This window comes from Podarcis melisellensis (genome assembly GCF_964234715.1).
Source record: "Podarcis melisellensis genome assembly, chromosome: 2".
NCBI lineage: Eukaryota > Metazoa > Chordata > Lepidosauria > Squamata > Lacertidae > Podarcis > Podarcis melisellensis.
Window position 1 is genome coordinate 36,350,236 of NC_138529.1, and position 26,186 is coordinate 36,376,421.

General features: G+C 46.4%; 1 protein-coding gene across 3 annotated transcripts in view; it reads right to left on the minus strand.

The window, feature by feature from the left end:
- The window catches only part of SEPTIN9 (septin 9), a 191,419-nt gene that overhangs the window by 99,583 nt on the left and 65,650 nt on the right, over positions 1-26,186 (minus strand). Inside the window, exon 1 of one of the 3 annotated variants that reach the window (XM_081897805.1) lies at positions 5,535-5,684. The exons of the other annotated variants lie outside the window; for them this stretch is intronic. Coding sequence (XP_081753931.1) covers positions 5,535-5,589 — 55 coding nt within the window. The 5' untranslated portion in view covers positions 5,590-5,684. Of the gene's footprint in view, positions 1-5,534; positions 5,685-26,186 lie in introns of those variants that run through there. 3 annotated transcript variants of the gene reach the window in all.

Below are 26,186 nucleotides of genomic sequence, written 5' to 3' on the forward strand. Positions count from 1 at the left end.
TGCGGGGGCCCATCCAATTTGTGGGTGATTCTGTTTGTGAGTAGCATCACTTGGGAGGAGAGCCCTCATGGAAGAGTCTGCAAAAAGTCATTGGAAGCATGGTGCCCTGGTAATAAAGAAATCCCTGCCCTTAAAATGTTCCTACTTCTGCCCTCTACAATGTAATGCTCACATGAGCTATTCTTAGGCCAATTCACCTATTATCAATCAGCTCATGCTCTAGATTTTAATATTTTAAAACAGATGACTCACAATGTGTCTTTAAAAAACCCACAGCCTGAATAACAACGCCTGCAAACTATCCACTGACTGCAGTGCAGCATTCACACAAATTAGGGTAGTTGTGCATGTGTGGTATGTGCAAGTGGATGCAGAACTCTAATTCAGAATCTGTTTCAAGTACATCCTCTGTGTTCTCTGATTCAAGAAAACAACAACAGAATCAGAGTTCTGATTTTATCTCCAGAGGACTCCCCTCATGGAAAACAATACACTCTGGAACTCTCTCTGAGCTGCCAAGGGGAAGTGAAGTGGCAGGCAGCCACATCCAGACACCTGCTTTCCCCCTTGATCCCCCCCTCAATCCACCACCACTACCACTGTGCCATTTCAGCAAAAGAATCGGGGGGGGGGGTCTCCAGGGCTCCCCAAACAAAGGTCAAACCTACTCACATCTGCCCTGTGAACTTCAATAAGAGAGCTACCACTTGTGGCCAATAGTCATGACTCAATGGAGAAGCAGATGTTTCCATGCTGCAATCACCTCCCCATTGTTCTTTGTGCAGATGAAATAAAAGGGTTTCTCCATCCCTTTTTGAGAACAGAGCACACACACAACTTCCCAGCACAAATGGTAACTGGGCTTTGTATCTGTGACTCAATACGCCTTTGGCTTTGCTTTCACTGCAAGAGCAAGATTGTGTTGGGGGGAGGGGGAACTAGCTTACCTTCTTGGCAGGGGTAGATGAGCACATACTGTTCATCCCCTTGCCACAGCTCTGTTCTGAAGAGGTCCTACTTCGCAGCAGGGCCTAAGCACTGCCAGTTCAGAAAACAAGGAACATGATGGGTCTCCCTATAGGTTCCTTCTAGCCAGAGTATTGGGAACATTGTGCCAAAACAAAACCCAAACATTTCTATGCAAAAGAAAAAGAGGTGGGGGTTGGAAGCATCAAGGTTTGCAAGACTGAACACAATGGTACTAGGGGAAAGCCAGGGCCCCGGGGAATCGGAGCTTCCTCCGGACCTCTTTGTCAGGGCAGGCTACTACTACTACTACTACTACTACTACTACTACTACAACTATTACTACTACTACTTATTTATTTTTTATACCCCGCCCATCTGGCTGGGTTTCCCCAGCCACTCTAGGCAGCTCCCAACCGAATATTAAAAACACAATACAGCATTAAACATTAAAAACTTTCCTAAACAGGACTGCCTTCAGATGTCTTTTAAAAGTAAGATAGATGACATCTAATGGGAGGGCGTTCCACAGGGTGGGCACCACTACCAAGAAGGCCCTCTGCCCTGGTTCCCTGTAACCTCACTTCTTGCAGTGAGGGAACCGCCAGAAGGCCCTTGGCGATGGAGCTCAGTGTCCGGGCTGAATGGTGGGAGTGGAGACGCTCCTTCAGGTATACTGGGCCGAGGCCGTTTAGGGCAGGGGTCAGCAACCTAAGGCCCATGGGCCACAAGCAGCCCATGGGGGTTGCCGCTTGGTTTGGCTCCTGTGTGCCGCGCTTAACCAGCATGGAGCAGAGCAGGGACCACCTTCTGCGATGTTGGTTAGCTTCCCATTGGCTGCAGAAAGCTCCTGCAGCCAATGGGAAGCTGCGCACGCCTCCTCCGTGCTGGAAGGAGCACCAGAAATAGTGTTTGTGGATGCGTGCATGCGCACTCCGGCCCACCACGGCATCTGCGGGACCATGAACCGGCCCAAGCCACAAAAACTTTGTTGACCCCGGTTTAGGGCTTTAAAGGTCAGCACCAACACTTTGAATTGTGCTCGGAAACGTACTGGGAGCAAATGTAGGTCTCTCAGGACTGGTGTTATATGGTCTCGGCGGCCACTCCCAGTCACCAGTCCAGCTGCCACATTCTAGATTAATTGCAGTTTCCGAGTCACCTTCAAAGGTAGCCCCTTCATAATACAGGTTATCAGTGGCACTAGACACCAGGTCTCCAGCTAAGGGTGCTGTGCATTGTAGGGTGAGAAGAGTGAGATCACCACCAGGGCCTGCCCCACTATTAAGCAGATTGATGCTACTGCCTCAGGCAGTTTGTTTTAGGTGTCATAAAAGGACAGGAAATTGTTGATTAATCTCATCATAATACAGTATAATAACTTTTCCAAGGAAAAGTGCTTATGGGATTTTCTGCCTCAGGTGCCGATAGCAACTTTGCTGGCCTTGGGTAATCCCACTTTGACTCTGACTCTTAGGCAGCAAAATCTACTGGGCCACCCCTGGCAACCAGTGTGGCACAATGGTTAGAGTGTTGGACTAGAACCTGAGAGAGCAGGGTTCAAATCCCCACTCAGCCGTGAAGCTCACTGAGTGACCTTGGGCCGGTCACCATCTCTTAGCCTGACCTACCTCACAGGGTTGTTGTGAGGGGGTATGCACACCACCTTGAGATCCTTGGAAGATACAGGTGGTATATAAATGTAATAAATAAATGAAATTTCTGGGCCTTGTCACCACATATTGTCTCATCCACACTGTACATTTAAAACACATGGCTCCCCCCTCAGAACCCTGGGAACTGTGCTCTGATAAGGGCACTGAGAACCACAGCTCTATGAAACTACTGTTTCCAGAGTTCTTTGGGAGGAGCCATGTGCTTTAAGCATACGGTGTGTGTGTGACATCTCTCTTAGCCTTTACTGAGACAGGATGCTGTCTTGTACTGAGTCACAGCACTGATCCATCTAGTTCAGTATTGCCTACACTGCTGGTCTTCAACAGGTGGGTTGTGGGTTGCAGACTGATCCAAGGAGGGTCACAACAAGAGCACTAACACCATGCAGATATATAGTGTAAGATTAAGAAATGGGTCCCCAAATGCGTGCTTGGGTTAAAGCTGATCCTAGGTCTGAAAAGGCTGGAGATACCTGACCTTCACTGAACAGCAGCAGCTCTCCAGTCAGACAGCGGTCTCTTCTTGAGATGCCAGGGACTGAACCTGGGACCTTCTGCACACAAAGCAAGTTGCTCTACCACTGAGCTACAGCCCACCCCACATGCTTCTGCTGCTTATGGGGAGGAGGAAAGAGCAATGCAGAACACTCAACATAGAAAACTGCCTTATACCAGATTAGGCTATTTGTCCCCTAGCTCAGTATTGTCTGCTCTGATTGGCGGCGGCGGGGGGGGGGGTGTCTTTGCCATCACATGCCTTTAGCTGAAGTTGCCAAGGTCTAAACTCGGGTCATTCAGCCTGCAATGCATGTGTGCATGTGCTTTGATGCCACTGACTGAGCTGTGGTCCTATCCCCACCCCCACATCAGCACTGCACCACCAAGCCTGGATAGCTCACTTGGTTAGAGCATGGTGTTGATAATGCCAAGGTTGCTGGTTCGATCCACACCTGGGACAACTGCATATTCCTGCATGCAGGTGGTTGGACTAGATGATCCTCAGCGTCTCTTCCAACTCTTTGATTCACTGACTTCAGGGCTAGCTAGGAACCTGCCTTTAAAAGCTGAGTTTTTCAGGATGCTAAGTTCTGCAATGTATGCAGTCAGAATTGTGGAATACATATGCCACTCCTTCTTCGGGTAGGTGTATTTGCAGTTTTAAAGTGATTTTTTTTAAAAGTTCAGAACTTTGTTGATCCCCTACCAGTCTCTGCCACTTTATTCCACAGAATTGGCCCAGGGGATCAGCCAAAGAGGCAACACATACAATTTAGACGACCAACTTTTTGCCATCAGAACGGAAGGAAGTGATTCCTCCAGAACTAATCTATTTCCAGGTTTGCACTAACAGCACAGAAAGCTGCCATGCAAACATGTCATAGCACCCTGTGGGCTGTAGACAAAACAGGGCATTTGGAGAAATACCAACATGGCTGAAGTTTAAGGCAGCAGTTCTCCTGTAGTTAGAAAAGGATCTGCAGCACCTTCATATCCAATTATACCTACACAAATCACAATGTCATGGGGGGGGGGCAGGGGCATGTAGCTGAGGAGAAAACTGAACATAAATTTCAACTTAACCACATTTGAGGTCCAGCTCCAACCACTGCTACATACTTGCAAAAAAATTCACCCCCCCAGCCAACACCTCCCCCACCAACCCATTAACCATCTTGCAAACTTATGGCTTTGTTGATCCTTCCCATCTTGAGAGATCAAAAGGAGGTGGCAATGAAGAGCTACAGAAAAGGAACACACCCATTTTCTGCTGACTTGCCTGTCAGTTTTTGGAATGGGTGGGCATCAAAACATTGTCAAGCAAAACAAAAGGGAAGGGAGAGGGGAGGAGACCAGCTGCAACCTCATACTTGTCTGGGCTACACAACCAACTCTGCAAGCTTGTGGCAACTCCTGCTTCGCCCCTCTCTCAAGGGGAGGGGTGTGAGGCAGAGTCTGCCGGCCGGCCCGTCGCAGGGACAATCAAAACAGAAGTAGTACCCGAAGACCACACACCTAAAACATCAGACACAGAGATAAGTGTGTGCAGGCATACATGGAAACGTGACATGCTCTTCCGAAAAGACACACACTTTCCTACCTGACCATTAATCAGCACAAAGGTGAACAGTTTTTATTAGCAGATGCCAGTCATACTAGACGCCGCATTCAACTCTGCCTCAGTTTACCGCCTGTTAAATAGCACTAGCAGCCAGCGACTGCACAAGGATGCAAGATGAACGGGTTAAAGGGGCCTTCGTGCTTAATAACACGCCGTTTGCTCAAACTCACAGGCTTTCTTTTCAGAGAATAAGCGCCCCAGACAGACCCCCGCGAACTGTACCCTCCTTTTCTCTCAAATCTTCTGCGAAGGGGGGAAGAGGCACCTCATCTCAGAGGCCTCTAGCCTCCCCCTCTATTTGTTTGTTTGTTTTAAAATCCACCCGTTTCATGACCTGGCCGAAACCAAAAAAGCAGGCAACTCACCAGCCTTAACGCCCACCACTACCCCGCGGAGTCGAGGGGCCTTTGCTCAGTTTCTCCCGGTGTCGTTTCTTTTCGCAATCCCCGAGCACAAGTCTCGCAATCCCAGCGGCGGATGCGATGCGCGATTCCCGCCACACCGCCAACGCACCGCCAGCCTCCGGCTGTTCCCCGCCGGCCTCGAACCACGACGGTGAGGGGTAGAGGGAGCCGGGGGCCTTCTCAGCTCTGGGAAGGGGATGGAAACCCACACACGGGAACGAGCGGAACACGGGTGCGCCCCATTGGCCCCTGCCAGGGAAAGGGGGGTGGGAGAGAGTGCCTGCGCCAGGATCCCTTTCCTCCCCCTCCTCTTCGTCCTGCGCCCTCCCTCCCTCCCTCCCTCCCTCCCTCCCGGTCGGCTCTACCTACCCTCGAAGTCGGAGATGATACCTTCCAGGTGCGCGTTGACCGCCGGGTCGGACATCGCCGCGCTCGGCTCCGGCTGGGCACTGCGCCCCCTCCCCAAGTTCCCGGCAAGGTCCCGAGCGCGGCGGCGGCGCTGCGCGGCGGGGCTGGGCGCCTTCGGACGGCCCCCTAGCCGCGAGAGGGGCGGACGGGCGGTCGAGAGGGGCGGGCTGCCGAAGCTCTCGCAGGCAGGATCCCCCGCCCCGTGGGCTCGTCCTGTTGCACAGGCTCGAATGAATGGAGGCAGGCAGGCAGGCAAGGAAGGCAAGGCGAGCAGGGAAAGCGCGGCCCTCCCCGCCCCTCTGCTCTGGGCAGCTTCGCGTGCGCCCGCCCGGCTTCCCCTCCGCGCACTGGCTGCGCCGCACGCCTGTCAAGGCGAACCCGAGCAGGGCCAAGCAGACGAGAAAGCTGGGTGGGCAGGACGCGTGCGACTCCTCCTGCCCCCCTTCTCCAGCCGAGCCGAGGGGGATCCGAGCAAGCTCAGCCCCAGGCTGCAGGCAACGCCCCAAGCCCGCGAGGCACTTAGCCCAGGGGAGGGCCGGACCGCCTCTTCCTCCAAAGATGCTCCAACACCGAGGGGGCAAAAGGCTGGGCTCCGGAGACGGCACCCTCCACCATTTGGAACAGCGCGAAAACTCAATCCAGGCAGCGGGGCGGGCGGCGGGGCTTTAGAGCATGTGTAGAGTACATTTCCCTCACCAGTGCAGAAGCGGGCACAAATGTCTAACCAGTCTCCCGATATAGCTTGGACTGTAGGCCAGGGCAGGCGTGCCAAAGTAGAAATGGTGTGCTTTTTTGGTTGGTTGATTGATTGGATTGATTGAACATTAGGAAGAACTTTCTGACAGTAAGATCTGGAAGACAGTGGAAAGGACTCCCTCGGGAGGTAGTGGACTGACCTTCCTTGGATGTTTTTAAGCAGGAGTTGAATGGTCATCTGCCATGAATGCATTAATGGTGATTCCTACATTGCAGGGGGGGTTGGGCTAGATGACCCTGGGATCCTTTCCAAACATATTCTATGAGTATGTTTATGCTAAGCACTCCACATCTAGGCTAGCAGAACAAATCCTTGGCATCTTTCTTTTTTCAGCTAGTGAGTGCAATCAGAGAGAGAGAAAGAGAAATGTTAATGGCTGATGTTGTGTTTAGACCTAGGACTACATCCTATACATCAGCTGAAGGCGCAACACTGTTTTATTTATCTATCGTCCTGCTACATTTATAAGTATCTCAGGTCAAAGTAGCATAAAGGAAACAGTCTGTTTTTATCCTTACAACAACCCAGGGAGGTAGAGTGAGAGAGGCAGAGATGAGAAACAGCAGGGGTCAGGAAGAACCCACCTGAAAAGCAAATCAGTGGTTATCTTGTCTTAAGCTCCTTGGAAGAAAGGAGGGTATAAATATAATGAATCCAGTTACCTAAAGTAAACAGGAAGAGCAATCCTATGGAGGAAAGGGAGAGTCAGCGGTGGAGGAACCACCATATCCTAAGCCTTGCTGGACACAGCAGAAGGTAGTGGAGCTGTCTTCCCTCTCCCTGTTTTTTCCTATTGGAGAGAAAATGATTACAGCAGCTCCAGGGATTATAGTTATTCTATCCTGTGAGGTGAACAGGAGGATTTGGGATCCATGACCCCCTATGAGCTACATGGTGGAGGTGGCAGAGGTTGCTGCCACTACAGTGAGGGGGACCTTCAGCCACAGACCTCTCCCACACCACCAGTGAAGGGGCCAGGTCCACAACAGCCAACATCCTCTCTGGGAACTTAGGATTCTTCTTCTGCAAAAAAGGATGATGAATGAATCTCCAATAACAGCAGTAAAGACAGGTACAAGGTCCAAACAGGTACATAAGCTGCTTGTCATCGTGCCATGATGCATTCTGTGGCACTTTCTGCTGGTAAGCTGATAACCCTTTCCCAGCTGGATGAATAGGTCTGTGCCATGGGTGTCTCTTTTTATTGTTTTTAAATTCATTTACTGCTATTTTCTGTGATGTTTTCAACTGTTTTCATCTGTTTTATTGCATTGCATATGGTGCCTTGAGAGGGCAATTTATTATTATTATTGATAATAACCTTTTTCATGTTTTCAACATTCTAAGAACATCTGTTAACAATTTATAAATGTCATCTAAAATCCAACTCATAATACAAAAGTGTGCCTGATTTTAGTGACACAATCTTTCCAGCACTGGTGAAACTTTCCATGTTTAACTATCTGTTTTTATTCACAGCATGACACAGAGGACTTTTTTTTTTAATGGAACAGAACTGCTTTCTTTCTTTCTTTTTTAAGAAGAAAAGAAAGAAATCAGAATAATGCCCTCAGCAGGATTCTGTTTAATCTGAGTTAGGAAAAAGTTTGTATCTGCCATACTTTATGAGATCAAAAAGAACAATAAGGGAGCGCTGCCTGCATTGAATGCTTCAAATGGTTTTTGGCTTTAAGTTTGGAACTGTTAAACCACAACATTACAGAGACCTTTGTGCACTCCAGGTCAGTTTGCAGCCGAAGTGTTTTCAAAATATGTGGACATCCTTTATACGTATCAGCAATACATGACAGCATTTAGAAGCAGACCAGTGCTTTACTGCTTTACTGAATGAGCTCACTTGTACATTTCAGAATCAAAGGTGTTACCAGAGATTGACAAGTGGAAGTGCTCCTTTTGCACTGCTGGTGTCACTTCCTTAGTCCAGCTGCCAGGACTTGCTCCTCCAAAAACATCACAGCTGGAGGGAGAGCTGGCTATTGTTCAATGAACAGTAGGGCTATAGCCCAGTGGAAGAGCAACACTTTGCCTGCAGAGGGTCTCACGGTCAACCCCTCCATGCAGGGCTGAGAGAGACCCCTGTCTGCAACCCTGGAGAGTTGCTGTCAGTCAGTGTAGACAATACTGAGCTAGATGGACTATTGATCTGACTCAGTATAAGGCAGCAACTTCCTGTGTTCCTTTGTACACAGTACAGCAAGCAAGCTGGCTGATCAGTGCCAACAAACTTGGCAGTGGCTCTGAAAGGAAGCTGATGTTTCCTTCTCATACAGTGCCAAAGCATCAGAGTTGCATGTACAATCCCTTTCAGAGACTTTCCCCCAGTGTGTGAGATTTTGATAAATGCTCTTGACTAGAAGAATTGAATGCAAGAAGGGAACTAAAGGTCAACTGTTCAGATATTAACCTAGGCCAAGATATTAACACCAAGGTGGTGCCAACTGTCTTTCTTCGGGTCCTGCTTTTTCCATGAACACTTTAGCTTGAATTTTTAAGGCTCATGGTATTCAAACTGCTCATTTCATTGCCATGTACTGAGACTGAACCTCAACAAGCAACCTGAAGCTCATTCCTGAAGCAAAGGGCCAAACTACATGTCATGTTGTTCATGCTGTTTTTTTGTTTTTTTGCTTAAGCAGCAGTGAGGCCACAGTCAAAAATGCATGGCTGATCCAGAGCACATTCCTGTCTCAGTTTCCTGCTGCTGCAGGAGGATGTTCAGATTCAGGCCCCACAACTGTTATTCCTTCCAAATAAAAGTGTCCAGTTTTAGCATGCTGTCGCAAAAGCATAAACAATCATAGTAGGCAGTTTGGGGCCTTTATGGCTTGGCAACAGTACAGACCCAGTGCTTTTGAGGGGCACCAGTCAGCTAAACCTCAACACTTTGAAGTTCAGTTAATTTCAAAGAGCCGTAATTTCTGTACTAAACTATCCCAATGGAATCAACAGGGCTTACAAACAACAAAATTGACTGCAATGTCTCCAAGCTACTGAAAAGGTCTGTTATATTTTCTGGGTCAATACTATCCTGCAGGGCCATTCAGCAACTGCACTACTGTGATATCACTTACGGATAACACATCAAAGGTTAAGGCTACACTACACCTGATTTGTGGGAGTGAGGAGGAAAGACCATGGATAATTTACTTGGAAATCCACGCCCCCCTCTCCCCTAATTCAGCACCTTCTAAGGCTGGGCTATTCCACAGTAAGGCTTCAATGCTATCCACACTTACTTAGAAGTTAACTTCCAATAAACCATGCACAATAAAACCACACATCCAATTAATTTCCATAGTGCCGGGAGAGAGCCAGGTCAAACTTACAAAGACTTCACATTGACTAGATCATGGTGTGTTTTATATATATGTGTGTGTTTGTGTTTGTGTGTGTGTGTGTGTGTGTGTGTGTGAAAGACAGTTACTTGCAGTCTGCAGAAAAATAGCTTCTACAACACTGAATCTCCCAGAGATTTCATAAATAGAGAGGGAGAGGAAGTGAAGTCATCAAGAGGAAATCAAGCCTACTTTCTCTATGTTTATTTGGGAAAATGACACCCTTACTTGCAAAGCCTGGGAAACAGAATGGAATAACAGGAAAATCCCACACCCTTTAGAACCAGGATTAGAGAGAGAGACTAGAGGAAAAGTCATGTGGTCATGCTTTTGCTCTTCAGCTAAGACTATGCTCTCCTTAGGGTGTGGATTTATTTTATTTTTAAAAAAAGTCTATTAAATCTCACTTTGTTTCACAACTGTTTATACATAAAGTTAGCAGACAACATCAAAACATCATTTGCCAGAAGGCACACAGCCTAAACAGTGAAGCATCACTTCACGGAAGACATGTGGTCTAGCCTTAGGTAGCATCTCTACAACGTTGTCTCTGGCTACCAGCTTCACATAATATCAGAGACAGGTGCTGTGGTTGCATGTATGTAAATGTGAGAGAGGAAGAGGTGTGAGTGCATGTGTACGTGAGAGACAAGTGCTGCTGTGGAAGAGGGAGCGAGCGTAGTGTCAGTTTCTGAAGCTAAACTGCATCACCTTTCAGTCATTTCTCCCAACCTTTGCCAAGCCATTGTCTTTTTCTTTCACATGGAAAGAGGCACAGTACAATGGGAAACCTGCATGCCTTCAACAAGAGCATCATAATGACAGCAGGTATCAGTCATCCATTGGCAGCCATTCTACAAATAGCCTGGCTGACTTCAGGGCTATATAGTTCAGGCAGGAGAGTGTTATATTTTCGAACACTGCCTCATTTGAAATGCACTTTGCTTGCCCCCTAATGACTTTAATGAACATATGGCACCGGGTGAGGTGGTTTTCTGCCCTGCTCAGCTTTTCCACATGCATGTTGGATGCAGACAGCTCTTGCTCCTTATTACCCATAAATTGGAGAGAGGCAGGCAGTAACCTTCCGCTCTTCTGTATTCAGAAATGTATTGTTCATGGATAAAACGAATGTGCCCGGGTGAGGCGAAGATGGTACATGGCAGAAACAGAAATGCAGAAACAGGCTGGTCTTGTTTCTGACATTTCCACACCAGATCCCAATTACAGAGCCTATAGGAGAAAGATTAAATGAGTCCCCCCCCTCCTCCACCCTGTGTTGCCAAATGGTTTTCATTCTCATTTTCAGACTCTTGGAAATTTATTTCTGGGGTGGAGGGGGGTGGGAAGAGAAGGAGAAAATGAGATTTCCATACCGAACGCAAGAAGAGGCTTCTGGGGCTTTCAGGCAGCAATTCCAGCTGCTGTCCCTCCTTCCGCACACATTTTGTATCTGCACAGGCATAAATTCCTCTCCCTTCCATGTCAAGGAGCTTCTGTTTGCTACAGGCAACAGTTCACCTGCAGCTTTGTCTGCATAATGATGCCTACCAGTCACTGGGGAGCACAAGCAGGGAATGCGCTGTTGCGCTCAGGTACTGCTTGCTTGTGGGCTTCCCACAGGCATCTGACTGGCCCCTGTGAGAACAGGGTGCTAGACTAGATGGGCCTTTGGCCTAATCCAGCAGGGCTCTTCATATGTTGTTAACATTCCTGTAAGAAGCAGCAAGCAACTGCTGCTGAGGGATGAGGAACCTGGTCCCCTTCATATGCCGTTGGACTCCAACTCCCTAATGTGATAGCCAGCATGACAGGTGTCCAAGGATGATGTGATGTTCCAACAACACCTGGAGGGCTAAAGGTTCAACACCCTTGGTTTAGAGATGTTTTCCAACTCATCACTCCTAACATGTGGTGGGCTGACCATGTTCTCCATTGGAGGGCATGTGCCAAAGCTCAGACACCAGAAGAGGCTCACTGTTGACCCCTTCAAATCATCCTGTCCCTGGTCCTCTTCTAAGTCCTGGTTCACTGGTAATGCTAAGTCAAACCATGGCTAAGCAAGAATGTGCAAGCACATGAGTATGTGCAGAAAAAAATTGCGGCCGCTTCTCTCCTCCTCTAGTATTTCAGTCAAACCGTGGGTTGTAGTCAAAGTTTGTTCTTGGCTTGCCAAACATGGTTTGTCTGTGGGAGACAAAGAGCAAACCTGGGTTCAGGTGTAGCACGTGGCCAAACTGGAGCTGAGCTGCACATAGCACAGCTAGTAGGAGGAAGAGCGAAGCAGCCACTCCTGTTACTTAGCCGTGGTTTGACTTTGTGTGATGTGTGAGTTGGGCTTTACACAAGCAGTGGCATAAGCAAGGAGAAGGCACACCAGCCTCCAACAGTCTTGAGCTCTCCTTCTGGGCAATGGGTACAAGCCAGGATTCAGCAAAAGAAGGCAAGTGAATGAGCAACAATGACAGTGGCAAGCAAGTGCAGGGAACTGAGGACCCCAACTGTCCAAAAGCACCCTGAAATCTGGAGGTTACACTTGAGTTGGGTCATGTAAGCTTCTGTACTGTAAATGTACAAATGTATGGGATCAGCTTAAGGAAAGAGATTCATATCCTTTGTAAATTTCAGTATTTTCCAGGCAGGAACCTGACAGGAAAAAATGACTATGAAGTTTCCTCTTTCCTGTATTCTTTCTGATTTTTTAATGTCATTCTTTCCTCATTGCTGCACAGATATGTCACCTAGATCAGGGTTTGGGAAGAAGGTAAATGGTATATCTCTGGGTGATTTGTAATAGATCGGCAAGCATTTCTTATTTTTGGTGCTGGAGCTCACCATGTGAATGAGGTTATTTTTCCATATGCCACTACAGACATCCATGAAAAACGGTCTGGGGTGGCCTGGAAAATAATAATAATCACCCTCTTGCATTGTTGAGGCATTACATACAAACAACTAACCATGCAATGCAGGGTGTATTTTCCCTGAGTACAGATTTTGTTGGCAGTTACTGGATCTATACCTAATAACAAAATTTATCTGCCAGTTACATGTTGCAATATACTTGGGAGCTGGCTCAGATATTGTTCCAGGTCATATACTGAACTTTGAAATTCTGAACATGTTGGGCTATTATGCCAATATGACATCTATGTGTGAAAATGTGTTTTCTGGCCTCTAGGGAATCATATTTGAAGTTAACAATAAAACATTCCTTTGGCTGGGCAGATCTCCAGATTGGCTCTCCTTCTGCACTAGAAGTGAGATTTAGGTGGTTTGCTTCTGCTCTTCTGATATAATGAAAAAGAAGCGTACCTGACAATTGTTAAAGAATATAAAAGATCCCAATTGGAAGACCCATTGCTGAGTTGGCTCAGGACCATTGAATGAAGTGCAAAAGCATCAAGAGCTTATCAGAGCACCTCCTATCAGAGATATTCTCTCTCACACACATACTTTCCTCTCCCAGAGGCAGGTGGCACACACAGCACATTTATGTCCCATTTTCTTTTGAGGGAAACATTTGCTAAATTAAAGCAAAAGAAAAGCAAGGGAGGAAAGAAAAAGGAAGGGGGGGATAATTAAAACCTTCCTGTTTCCTTTCTTAGCTGTGGGAGGGGAGCATGTCCCTGGGCTTCCTTTGGTATAGTGAAATATGTACTTAAGATATATAGTAAATGGAGTTCCTGTCTAATCTATGGGAAATTGGGACTGCATCTCTGTAATGAGGGAGAGACAGAACAGAGAGAAGCAGAGCAAAAGGCCAGGCAATCATTAAAGGGATGGAGGGATGGATCATGGATGGATGGGGGATATGTGGTGGTGATGCAGGGGTGATGGGGAGGCAGAAGGAGGACTTATAAGAATGAAACAGGAAGCAATTAGAGAGGGGGAGTACTAAGCTGACACTACATGCAACTGGCTTCCTATCCTTAGTAATAAAACAAGCTCAAGCAAGGAGGTGGCAAGCCGTGTTCAACAAACCCGGAACCACACTTTCAAACATTCTATCAGCTCATCTTAGCTAATGCTTTGCTTCTTGACAAAACACAGTCCTTATGAGCTCCTTGTTTGGACAAGGGTCCTCTTGGTGGGGATTGCATCCCCAGGTTCAGTGGGGCTTCTACACACTGCCTCTAACCATCTTCTTGAGTGAAAAGTGACTGTGAACCTGAGTCAAGGAAACAGGCCCCTTCCCAGAGCCAGTCCTCAACACAAGGTTATTTTTATTCAAATTGTCTTGAAAATAATTCCAGAATTTAATCCAGATCAAATGGTGATGACAATGATTGGGGCAGGGGATTGACTTGAGTCGATGTTGTTTATGTTTGAAGAAAGTGACAGATCTGAAAAGCACTGAAACTGCATTGATTTGCCCTTTGGCAAAGTACTGTTGTTGTTTAGTCATTTAGTCGTGTCCGACTCTTCGTGACCCCATGGACCAGGCACTTCTGTCCTCCACTGCCTCCCGCAGTTTGATCAAACTCAAGCTGGAAGCTTCAAGAACACCATCCAACCATCTTATCCTCCGTCGTCCCCTTCTCCTTGTGCCCTCCATCTTTCCCAACATCAGGGTCTTTTCCAGGGAGTCTTCTCTTCTCATGAGGTGGCCAAAGTATTGGAGCCTCAGCTTCACGATCTGTCCTTCCAGTGAGCACTCAGGGCTGATTTCCTTAAGAATGGATACGTTTGATCTTCTTGCAGTCCATTGGACTCTCAAGAGTCTCCTCCAGCACCATAATTCAAAAGCATCAATTCTTCGGTGGTCAGCTTTCTTTATGGTCCAGCTCTCACTTCCATACATCACTACTGGGAAAACCATAGCTTTTACTATATGGACCTTTGTTGGCAAGGTGATGTCTCTACTTTACTTTAGTAGATTACTTTACTCTACTCTACCCCTTCATGGATCACTGCCCTCTTCATGGATCACTGCCTTGCCGTGGCGAAGGGGCTTGAATAACTCAGAGAAGCTATGAACTATGCCGAGCAGGGCACCCAAGATGAACAGGTCATAGTGGAGAGTTTTGACCAAACATGATCCACCTGGAGGAGGAACCGGCAAGCCACTCCAGTATCCCTGCCAAGAAAACTCCATGGACAAAGACAACAGGCAAAGTACTAGCTGGATTTAATCTGAGACATACAACAATTGGTCCCAGAGTTGCCAGACCTTGCTTTTTGGCAGTAGAGAGGCCGAGGTAGGCAACAGCTCTATATCTGTGTGGGTTTATTTAATACCCTGTTTACATCTTGATGTATTATTTGCCATGCTGTAGTGAACACGCACACAGTAGGACAGCTCCCATGTGCTTCAAAAGGGCTTGTGCAGGAGAACTTTGTGGATGGATTGTGGTCTTTGCCTTGACCCCTGTGCTTGACAGTTGGGCAACTCCAGCCACCTATCAAAGTTAGATTGTGGAGGGCAAGGTAAATTAAAGATCCAGTCTGCCAGGTAGATCCATTTCCCCTTCTTTGACATACAGTGTACAGCTTTTGGTTCAGTCTTCTTGCTCAGCTAGCAACACTCAGCTAGCATCTCATAGCAACATTGGGAACTACATTATACCATGTCACACCACTGGCCCATACTGCACAACACAGGCAATGGCTCTGCAGGATTTGATCCAGGAGACATTCCAAGTCTTACCTGAAGATGCCAGGGATTGAACTTGAAACTTTCAGCATGCAGAACATGTTGCAGCCCCTTTAGTCTCACACTACCAACAGAAGCAATAGCATCATTTGGTTGCCTTTGTTGTCATATCCATAAATATGCAACAACAACAACAACAACAACAACAACAACAACAACAACAACAAACAACAACTCCTCTTATCCCAATCAGGAAAATATGAGCAAATCCATACACAAAGTTGGTCAGGAATTCTATGTTATAATTCAGTGACTGGAATGGCCTCATTCTGCAGTTTATCCCTACAAGGCATATTTACATATACTGTATTTACTTGGCTCTATCCTCTTGTACATTTTTGTTGTTGTGAATATGCCAGACAGGGACATACGCCTGAACTATGTATTAATATTGTTGCCATATATTCATGAAGAAGCAGTTACCACTCCGCCTTGAAATCTCATCTAACCTCAATAAGCAACTTAGCAGACACCAGCAATGCCATGCTAATTCATTTTCCTGAAGGGAGGGAAATTACTTACCGTAATCATTCCCAAGACAGCAAAGTGAAATCAGAGATCTGGTGATACTAAAAAGTTATTAAAGTTAGTGGGGAATTTGGGAAAACAGCAATGAGCTGACAAGCATGTGATGGTCTGGAAGAGATTTGTTTCCAGGGACACATAGTAATTCAGGTCTTTTAAAGGGGGTACATAGCAATGCCAAGGAAAGTCTAGAGCAGCCTCCCTCAACCCAGTGTCCTTCAAATAATTCTGAACTACAACTCTCAGCATCCCTGATCATTGGCCATGTTGGCTGGGGTTGATCAGGGTTGTAGCCCAAATCATCTGGAGGGCATCAGCTCCAGAAAGGTTGCTCTAGAACAGGCATGTCCAACTCCCAAGAGACTGCAATCTACTCCCAGTATAAAAAAACTGGCAGTGATCTACCCATTGTCTTTGCCAAGAGTTGCTGAGCTTTTTTGGGTAAGGCTGCCCAGAGTTGTTGAGCACCCGCGATCGACAGGTTGGACATCTACCCATTGTCTTTGCCAAGAGTTGTTGAGCTTTTTGGGGGTAAGTCTGCCCAGAGCACCCGCGATTGACAGGTTGGACATGCCTGCCCTAGAACAAACACAATTAGGTATAACAGAACTGTTCAGAACGTCAGTCACATTGCTGGAAAGGACATGAGGACCAAGACATCTTCCTTGGGTGGCCAGCCTATGCCACTCTAGACTGATGTTCATCCCACCTCTCTTTAAATGAAGGCAGGACCCGAGATTCCATAACTTCTCTGAATAACTTCTTTCATTGCCAAGCTGTGGGCGCATGTCTACATTTCAAATTTATTACTACTACTACTAATGATCCGCCCTTCATGTTAAGGTCCCAGGACAGGTTGCAACATTAAAACACAACATTAAAAAAACTTTAAACAATTTACAATCACAAAAATAAGGTGGGTCCTAAAAACATATACCTCAAGTGCCAAAAGCCAGGGTAAAGATGTGCATCTTCAGCATCCTCTGGAAGCTGTATAATGAAGGTGCCAGGCACACCTCTGTGAGGAGGGAGTTCTACAGCTAAAGGCCTGGAAAGGAACTGGCAATCAGTGCAGCTGTTTTGAAACAAGGGTTATATAATATCTACACGGAACCCCAGTCAGTAATCTGGCTGCTGCATATTGGACCCATTGAAGCTTCCAAGACCTCTTCCAAGGCAGCCCCACACAGAGCACATTGCAACAATCCAGTCTGGAAGTTACCACAGCATGGAGCACATGTAAACCAGTTTCAAATTGTTAGTGCAAGATATTTTGACATTTTGGCCCATGATGTGGCTCTAAGTTCTGGTTTGCACTTTGTTCTCCAGTGTTTTGCTTTTGGCTCCTGATTTAGCCATGTTCCCTCCCTCCCATACTGACTGTGTGAACCCTGGCAGCAATGCCCATTTCAGCTTGAGATAGGAATCTGTTGCACTCCAGATTCCCACCCCAAATGCTTGTCACCCTGATATCTCTGCAGCAGGTAAGTCCTTCTCTTTGTTCTTTCCCATTTTCATAGTGTCAAAAATCTACTGACACTCAGCAAATGACTCTCGTCCAGCCCCACAATAGACACTGTCAAGCATTTGTTACAGCTCATAAAGGTTCCAGCACGATTTCTGCTCCTGCTCTTTTATCTCACTGTCCTGCTGGCATTGAGCCAATGGAGGAGAATACTAATGGGAAGAAGGGGATTTCTCTTAATGCTGGAGAGGCACCACCATCCCTGGAAAAGCTGGCAAGAGGACGTCATTCAGCCCACTTAGCTGGGTTCTGATAATCAAGTGGATTTGTGGTTGCTGATTTACCTGGCACCTTCCCCAGCCCTGGGCTCAAAACGGCTCAGCAGGAAGCTTGGAGAGGAACTCTGAAGATACAGCAGCGCCTGGCTCACAGTGCTAATTAAGAAGCAAAAGAGCAACTTGATTGGCAGTTGTTAGCCATTTAGCGTTACATGTTCAGCCCCCCTCAGTTATTTTGAAACTGGAAGCTGCAAGCTTTGCTCGCTCTCTGCATGCTACTCGGATTTGATCGCTGGAGCCGAATGGCTGCTGTGCTTGTTCTGCTTTTAACGACCAGCACCAGAAAAACACCTTTGTCTGCCAAAGATGGGGCCTGGTGAAGGGTCACTCCTGTTTCCTGCACAGCTTGAGAGATTTCTAAAGCTCTTGAAGTTGTGCTTCCAGGGTTTGTTTTTTAAAAAAATACTACTACTAAATGTCCGGGCTCTGCTTAAAAAAGGCGAGAAGCGAACCATGTCTTTAAACAGAAGAAAAGGAGGACGTATGAACTGGTCAAACCCAGCTGACCAACAGCAGGTGCCTTGCCAGGCAACTGAACAGAAGGAATAAATGAGCTGCCTTCCTAAGCACCTAAACCAGAATGTCGACCTACATCTTGGGATCCACATCTATTTTTACTTCAGAATACAAAAGGCCCATGTTGACTGAAATGAGCTCCCAAATGGAGTGGGGGTGTTGTACATTTATTTTTTTAAAGAAAAAAATGCTATGGAATTGAAACATCATCCAACCATTTTCAGATGAAATTAACACAGTGCTGAAGAGCCATGGGGTTTTTTTTTAATGCTCCTGTCTGTTAGGAAGTGAGGTGTGAGAAGCAGCTCTTTCTCTCGTGGGGAGTTTTAAGCTTTTTATGTGGTGTGGCTTCACGTGTTGTTGTTTTTTACAAGGTGGAGAAGGGGAAAAGGTCGGAGCAGCTTTTTAGCAGATAGTAGCTTCCCAGTAGAGACTAACGACAAAAGCACGGGGTTAACTGCAGATTCCCTCTGCTGAGAACAGTGACCGTGGAGGCGCTTGAACACAGTCCAGGGAGGTCTTATCCAACTCTCCTGGAAAGTCTGTCCATCTACGGAAAGTGCCTTGGCTGGAAGAGCCATTAGAAGATGAGCTGGTTTATGTCTCCAGTGCCTGCCCCTGAAGATACATGGAGTTCCTGGAAGTTTTCAGCTAATGGGAGGAACAGGCACACAGGCCTGTCACTTGCATTATCTTAAAAGCCACTTGGGGCATCTGCTGACTGTTAAGACCCTGCTCTTGGCTTTCAGAGGGATCTTGCTGCAGTGAGATGGAAAGTGCAGGGGAGAATTTTATTAGGCCTGGATTTTCCTTTCCCACGGATTTTCACCAAAGCTTTCCCCCGCCCCTCTTTCCCCTCCTGTTCCATTTTTAGTGTCACAAGGTACTCCTCAGCGTTTAAAATCATAAGATAGCTCTGCTGTGGGCAAAGGTGCTGCCAAGTACAAACACTTCTGCTGTGAAAAAAGCTATTGATTTACTCTTTGAATTATGAGCCAATGGGGGAGCAATTCAATATACACTTAGGTTTCTATAGACAGCCATCAAAAATCCTCCCTAAAGCCAATCTCTTCTGTCAAAAGCTTTCTGGATTCTCGGGGGGCGGGGGGGCTTCCAGGTGGGTGAGATATCTCACACATGGAGCATTCAGATCTGGTTTTTCTATGCGGCCAATTGGCACAGAAGGCTCCATACATACACACACTTATAATGTTGTGCTTTTTATAACTTATACTGTACTATGGCTTCCCATCCACATCAGAGGGTGGCCCTGGGTGGCATGCTCCCATGCTGTGTGTGCTCCCCCATTCTCCACTACCTTTTCCCAATTTTGGGAGGGGCTTGCATTTGCTGCCCCCACCTGCAGGCCAGAAGTTCTCCACCCCTCATTTAAGGTTAATCACGATCTAGATTCTCAGAAATAAATGAAGGTGGAATTGACGCTGCTCACTCATACAAGCTTTCAGCACCATCCACATGACACTGTTCAACATTTTAAATAGTTATGTGCTGGGTCCCTCGCACCACTTGTTATAAAGTGCACTGCTTGTAATAAAAAAGACACTGACAATGTTTTTCTCCTTTCACCCCTGCGACTAATCTTCCTACATTTTCAAATGCATAAATACACAGGCAGATAAATATATACACAAACAGGGGGAGGAATGGACAGCCGCCATGCCACTTTCATGCCATTTTGCTCTATGAGTTGAGTTAAAGATGTTTCCACCAGGAGCACAGGCTCGTGCAGGTTAAGGGAAGTAGGACGGTTCTGCTCTCTGAAACACCACCAATGGCAGCAATGGTTAGAGGAGACTAGCTAAAGGATGAGAGACTAACATTCCTCAAGCAGCAGTAGATGCCCTTGTTAAATGGCAGATGTTTAGAGCACAGCAGTCCCCCTTTGAAGAAAGTGACCAGCTTTCCAGTACATGCGGATTACATATTACTCCATTAGCATTGCATAACACAAACAGATAAAACAAAACAGAAATCATGTGGTTGCTGGAAGCACACAACAATGGCCCAGAATGAAACCACAAGTTTTGTTAGCATCTCTGATCCTAACAAAACAGAGAACTGCTTTCCATCCCTTCCCAGGCTTTCCTGGCTGAAAACAAAGATTTTTGCTTAGAGAAGCATCATGCATCAGCTTTATTGTTTCATAATTTGTAAGCAAATGTTTTTGTAGTAATTGCTGCTTTGTAGGGACAGACCCCTATGATGAGTCAGTGAAATGCACAGGTATCAGGCCTGACACCTGTTGGAATGGGTTGCCCCACAGTGCGGCCCAGTAGCTGTTGCAAAGACTTGATGACTTCAAATTTGTTCAGGGCCCCCACTAACATTTCCTTATAGTTTCCTTAATTGGAAAACTTCTGCTGTTGTTGAGAATGTGTATATGGGTGCAGCTGGATGGAAGTGCCTGGGCATCACAGTGGGCAGCTAAACCAGAACCATGGGAGGCAGCAAAGCTAGTCCTTCCAGAATTCAGGAGCTTCTCCCATCCCACCGTGTTATTTTAGTACTCCCCCGCAAGAGTTACACATGCTCCTTCCAAATATTTGCCCTCAGCCTCCTTCCTTCCCTGTATGTCCTCCCTCTCCCCCTACTTTTGCTGCTTTGCAAGGCCTGTCTTGATTTTCCATCAATTATACACTATTTTGATCTTGAAAATGCTATGACTGTAACTAGCGCTGCCACTACCCTGGCCAAAGGGAGTGCAGCTGAGGCAAATTCTGTATCCTCTTCTCTGGGTATGTGGTGGATAGGCTTGGGGCAGCAGGGGGGCAACACAGTGAAAAGTCAGTGTTGTATTGTGTGCCGACAGTGGGAGACAGATGTGTACCAATCACACATCTGTTCCACTTCAGCACAGCCATCTGGACACGTTTTAGCTGCAGATTCCTCCTTAGACACAGGGAGAAGCTTAAAATCAGGCTGTGTGTCTTGCTACAGGCTCCTTGTGTCAGCAATTCTTCCCCTGCCTTTTCTCTCCTGCTGGAATCCCTCCTTGTAATCCGCACTAATTCTCTGCCTCTTTTCCATATCTACGGGCCTCTAATCCTCTCTGCTCTTCTCCAGTGATGTGTAAACAAAGCCACTGCTGAGAGGTTAAGGGAGCATTTAAAGAGACTCTGAGGCTCAGAAGAGCAAACATTGAGCCCCCAGAAAAGGCAGGCTCAAGCCTCAGTGCACAGAGGCTGGAAAGAAGGAAGGAGCTTGGTCTGTTCCTTGCGAATTTGATCAGCTGGCGCGTTTGAAGGGTGCTCGTTCTGTTTCCCAGAGAAGGGCACCTTATTGTTCTTGCTCCTGGCAGCTTACTATTTACTGCATAACTGCTGGAACCCCTCACCCCACCCCCAGCGCTTTCCAAGGAGCACACTAGCTTGCTGCACCCCAGAGCTCTCCTTGGGGACAATGACTGGAATGATGCAGCCATCAAACCATTTCTCCTGCCAGAAATTATGTGCACACCAAAGCCCATCAGCAGTCAAATTTCCCCAAGGCTTCCCATATGCAACATGGGCTGGAGGTTTCATTGAAAAGCAAAGACTGCCACCTAGTGGCATTGTGGAGTCTCAGTAGAACAAAGCAAGATTTTATTTATTTATTTTTAAATTTGTTTTGAGAATTAGCAGCATTCATCCACAAACATCTTAGGAGCAACCACCATGCATATGCATCTAGCTCCACTCCCTGTCCCACATCGGTCATTCAAATGCACAGTGCAGCATCAACCCCCTAGAGGTCCATTGCTCATCTACACAGCAGAAAGGAGCAATTTGTGAGAACGGTATAGACCAGGGGTCTGCAACCTTTAAGACAAAAAGAGCCACTTGGACCCGTTTCCGAAGGGAAAAAAACTGGGAGCTGCAAAACTCGTCATTATAAAAATAACTTTTTTGTCACTTTTTAAAATTATTTCTTTGACCCCTCATAGAAATAAACGTTAAATTAACAAGTTACCTTTTTGTGTGTGTGTGTTCTTCACTCCCCTTCAAAACAGTGACCAGCGTACATGCCCCTTTCAATGCAGTGACCAGCGTACATGCCCCTTACAATCTGGCGGGCGGGCGGGAAGGTGACGTCGGGACGGTGCGTGCGACGTCACAGCCAGTACAGCGCCCGCCACAGTGGGGAGTGTCGGGGCGCACAATGCGCCTCCTCCCCTCGCTAGTATCCGCCCTGGAGCTGCAGCAAAGGTGTAAAAGAGCCACATGCGGCTCCGGAGCCGTGGGTTGCAGACCCCTGGTATAGACCCTGGTGCGTGACTGCTACACACAGTGAGGAGGACTTAGGAAGAGGCAGGTGAGTCTTAAGAGGAAGGCATTCTCCTCCACTGTCTGAGGCAAGATGTCCCTGAGTACCAGCTGCTGGGAATTTCAGGTGGGCAGAATGATGTTGCACTCATAATAATAATAATAATAATTATTATTATTATTTATTATTTATACCCCGCCCATCTGGCTGAGTTTTCCCAGCCACTATGGGCAGCTCCCATTTGAGTGTTAAAAACAATACAGCATTAAATATTGAAAACTTCCCTAAACAGGGCTGCCTTCAGATGTCTTTTGCAAATAGGATAGCTGCTTATTTCCGTGACATCTGATGGGAGGGCATTCCACAGGGCCATATCTTGATTGGCCACTGTGAGAAGAGGAGACTGGACTAGATGGGAACATTGGCCTGATCCAGAAGGCTGTCCTTATGCGGAACCTTATTGCTGAACCAGAAGTGTGTAGCATGACCACGTGCACAGAGCAGGCAGAAGTGATGCCTTTTCATGGACCAACTTTTCCACATATTTTATGGGGGGCGGGATATTCATTTCACTTGATTCTTTCTGTAGGCCCAACATTCCTAAATCCTGTTTTGTTAAAGAACATTTGTGATTATACGTCTCAGTGCCTCTTCAGCAGTGATGAAAATGTAGGCCAAATTGCAGGAATAATCCCTCCAAATAAGGGATCTAGGCTGAGGGTACAGAGTAATTTGGGCTCAAAAAAGATGTAGATTATACTTTTTTAAAAAGAAAGAAAGAACGAAAAGAAAGAAAGAAAGAAAGAAAGAAAGAAAGAAAGAAAGAAAGAAAGAAACTTGCCATTTTGTTCTCTTTTCTTTTTTGAAATAATTCAAGTTTCTAGATCTCAGGCTTCTGCAGGGAAAACTTTTAAATGTGCCGACAGAGTCTGATGAAGAACCAAGTGGGGCAGAGATTCTAGGGGATCAGAAGGAGGCCTGCACTGATGGCTGCAAGGAAGTATTTCAGCCACCCAGAAATGAGCAACATCATCAAGTCCCATTGTGCTAAAGGAGCATCTTGGGTACCGTGGTGGCAGCTGAACACAGAGAAACAAGCAATATGTGTAGAATAACAAGGAAAATGCAAGAACATGGACTAAGGCACTCAAGGCCACTGCAAGGAGCAAGCACACGTGACAGCAGATGGCTCTGGGACAATGGAGAAGCAGGCCAGCCCCTGCACAATTTATTCAAGTGCCACTGATGTGTGGCTTGAAGCAAACTGAATGCACTGAAGCAACACATCATCATCATCATCGCCTTTGGGGGGGACGCTGACGACGACATAAACAGACCTACAGCACAGTTGTAGGCATGTTTACTTGGAAATAAGCCTCACAGTGTTCAGTAGGGCCCGCTCCCAGGTTAAGTGTGTATATGCAGTGTCTTACAGCATACATAGCACATCAAGTGTTCAAAGGGCTTTACATTCCTTTAATAATAAAAAGATACCATATTTTAATCAGTGATCCCTCCCTCTTTTAAAGGGAAAAAAGTGCCAGTATTCATCATGAAGTTGTTACAGTAAGTGCCACACTTATAAATTTTTGGGGGAAAGGGTGCTGTAATTGTGTGCCCTTGAGTACCCCAAGAAAATAGAACTGATTTTAATCTGTTTTTATTATGGGTCCTATCAGTGCAAGCCCTGTGCAACGACTTCTGCTTGTGCAATGGGGCTTTCCCTGCTCTCAGATATGAAACACTGGGGCTCACAGAACAGTTACAGTATTCCCTAATCTATCTATTCCCTCAAAAAGAAAAAGAAACTTTTTAAAAGAATCCCTGAGATACTTTTAACTCCTCTTGCTAGTGAGAGAGTAGCAGTTGAAAAGTATGTATATTGGCTGCAGAATAGTATTTCACTGTCCTTCCTAAAGTGGTTTCTGCTCTGATGAATAAAGTTGTCAACTCATCACCTCTTCATTAAAAGCATAAGTGTTAATAATCAATGGAAACAGCCTTCATTGTGATTGTCATCAGAAAACTGAGGAGAGGCGTGAGGAAGGTTAAAGCAGCCAGCTTTGCTAGAAGAAGGCAAAGCAGGTAGCAAAAATAGCCACAACCACCTTAGCCTTAGAAGCCAATTCAAAAATTGTATTTTGGTGTTGGCTTCTCCTGATTCAGCAGCAATCTCTGTACTCTTTGATCAGGGTTCCTGTCCTATTGCTTTGGACAAAGATTTATTGCTCTGAGACCAAGTCCAGCATGAACCCAACTTAACCCAAGGAAGACCTATTTGTTATCAAAATAGAATCAATCACCTAATGATCTGTGGTAGGGACTGCTAATCTCCCTTGAGCCTCAGATGCTTTCTCCATTTCTTTTGGTTTATACCTCCAGATATTGTTGGACTTCCGTCCACATCAGCCCCAGCAAACATGGACAGTGGTCTGGGATGCTGGTAGCCGTGATCCAACAACATCTAAAGGACCTCAGGTTTCCCATCCCTGATCTATTATATAAACCCCCAAAATGGAAAAAAAGTATCTGAGGGTCAAGGGGAGCCCTAAGCAACAATTTAGAAACTCAGAACACAAAGACTGTAGATGTGTCACCAGACCCAAAAGCCTGAACAGTAATCACTGACTCATAAATTTCCCCTGTGGGAGAAAGGGGACAAATCCATCCCTGTTTTCTATCAAATTTAGGACATGGCGAAGCCTCAGTAAGAACATCACATTATATGGCTTATGGGAATTGTTTTCAGCCAAGCAGGGGAAGCATTTTAAGATCAAGAGATACAGGATGTATACATTGAAACAGCTGTTGCTGCAAAGTCTTTCCACCGGCTTCATGATGATGAGGCAAACCGGCCCCCGGCCCCCGGCTTTGCAATCTAATTGACAGATGGACTGGCCAGTGATTCCAGAGCTGGCTGACTGGTCCATCTTGGCACTCTCAATGCTTCCGGTAGGCTGCTTAACTTTAAAAAAAAAAAAAAGTTCTGCATATAATTTCCACCCCTCCCTTTAAAAGAAAAGAAAGCAAAACCATTATTAAGCCAGTTGCAAACTATCGGCACCCTGCTCTGCGGCTTCTGCACAGCTGACAATTATAAATAGTTTTCTCTGAGCTTGACATATGGGAAGGGAACTGAAGCATTCAGTAAGAATTTGGAGAGTGGCACCACTCCCAGAGTGGCTCCATCACACACACAAAAAATGTGTGTTTGTATATAGCTCCATAAAGAATATATTATCTGAGAATCGGGGCAGGGGACCTCAAGGAGGCAGAGATAGTGTGTGCTCCTTATAAGTGAAGACAAAGCCTTGTCTGTTGGATGTATCTGAAACACACTGTGCTTTGTCTATAGACCAGTAGAGGCCCAGGGATTTTAAGGATTTTGCCAAAGGTGCAGGAGTCAACACACTGGAAGAGGCAAAAGCGACTCTGTTACCCTTGCATTATTCATAATACGGAGAAACATGAAGCACTGGAGCTTTCCCAATGAAGAAAACAACTAGAGGATGCACTTCCAGGCAAGCATCTAGGGGCCTGTTCAAACATTACTGGGCCCTCTGGATTCTCCCTGGGGTGAGAATCACAGTACACAGCCCAACAATGGAATTCACTACAATAAGGTATGGTGATGGCCACCAACTCAGATGGCTTTCAAAGCCATCCATAGAGGATCAAGCTATCCATCGCTACTGGTCATGATGGCTCTATGTCACCTCTGAATCTGTGTTGCTGGG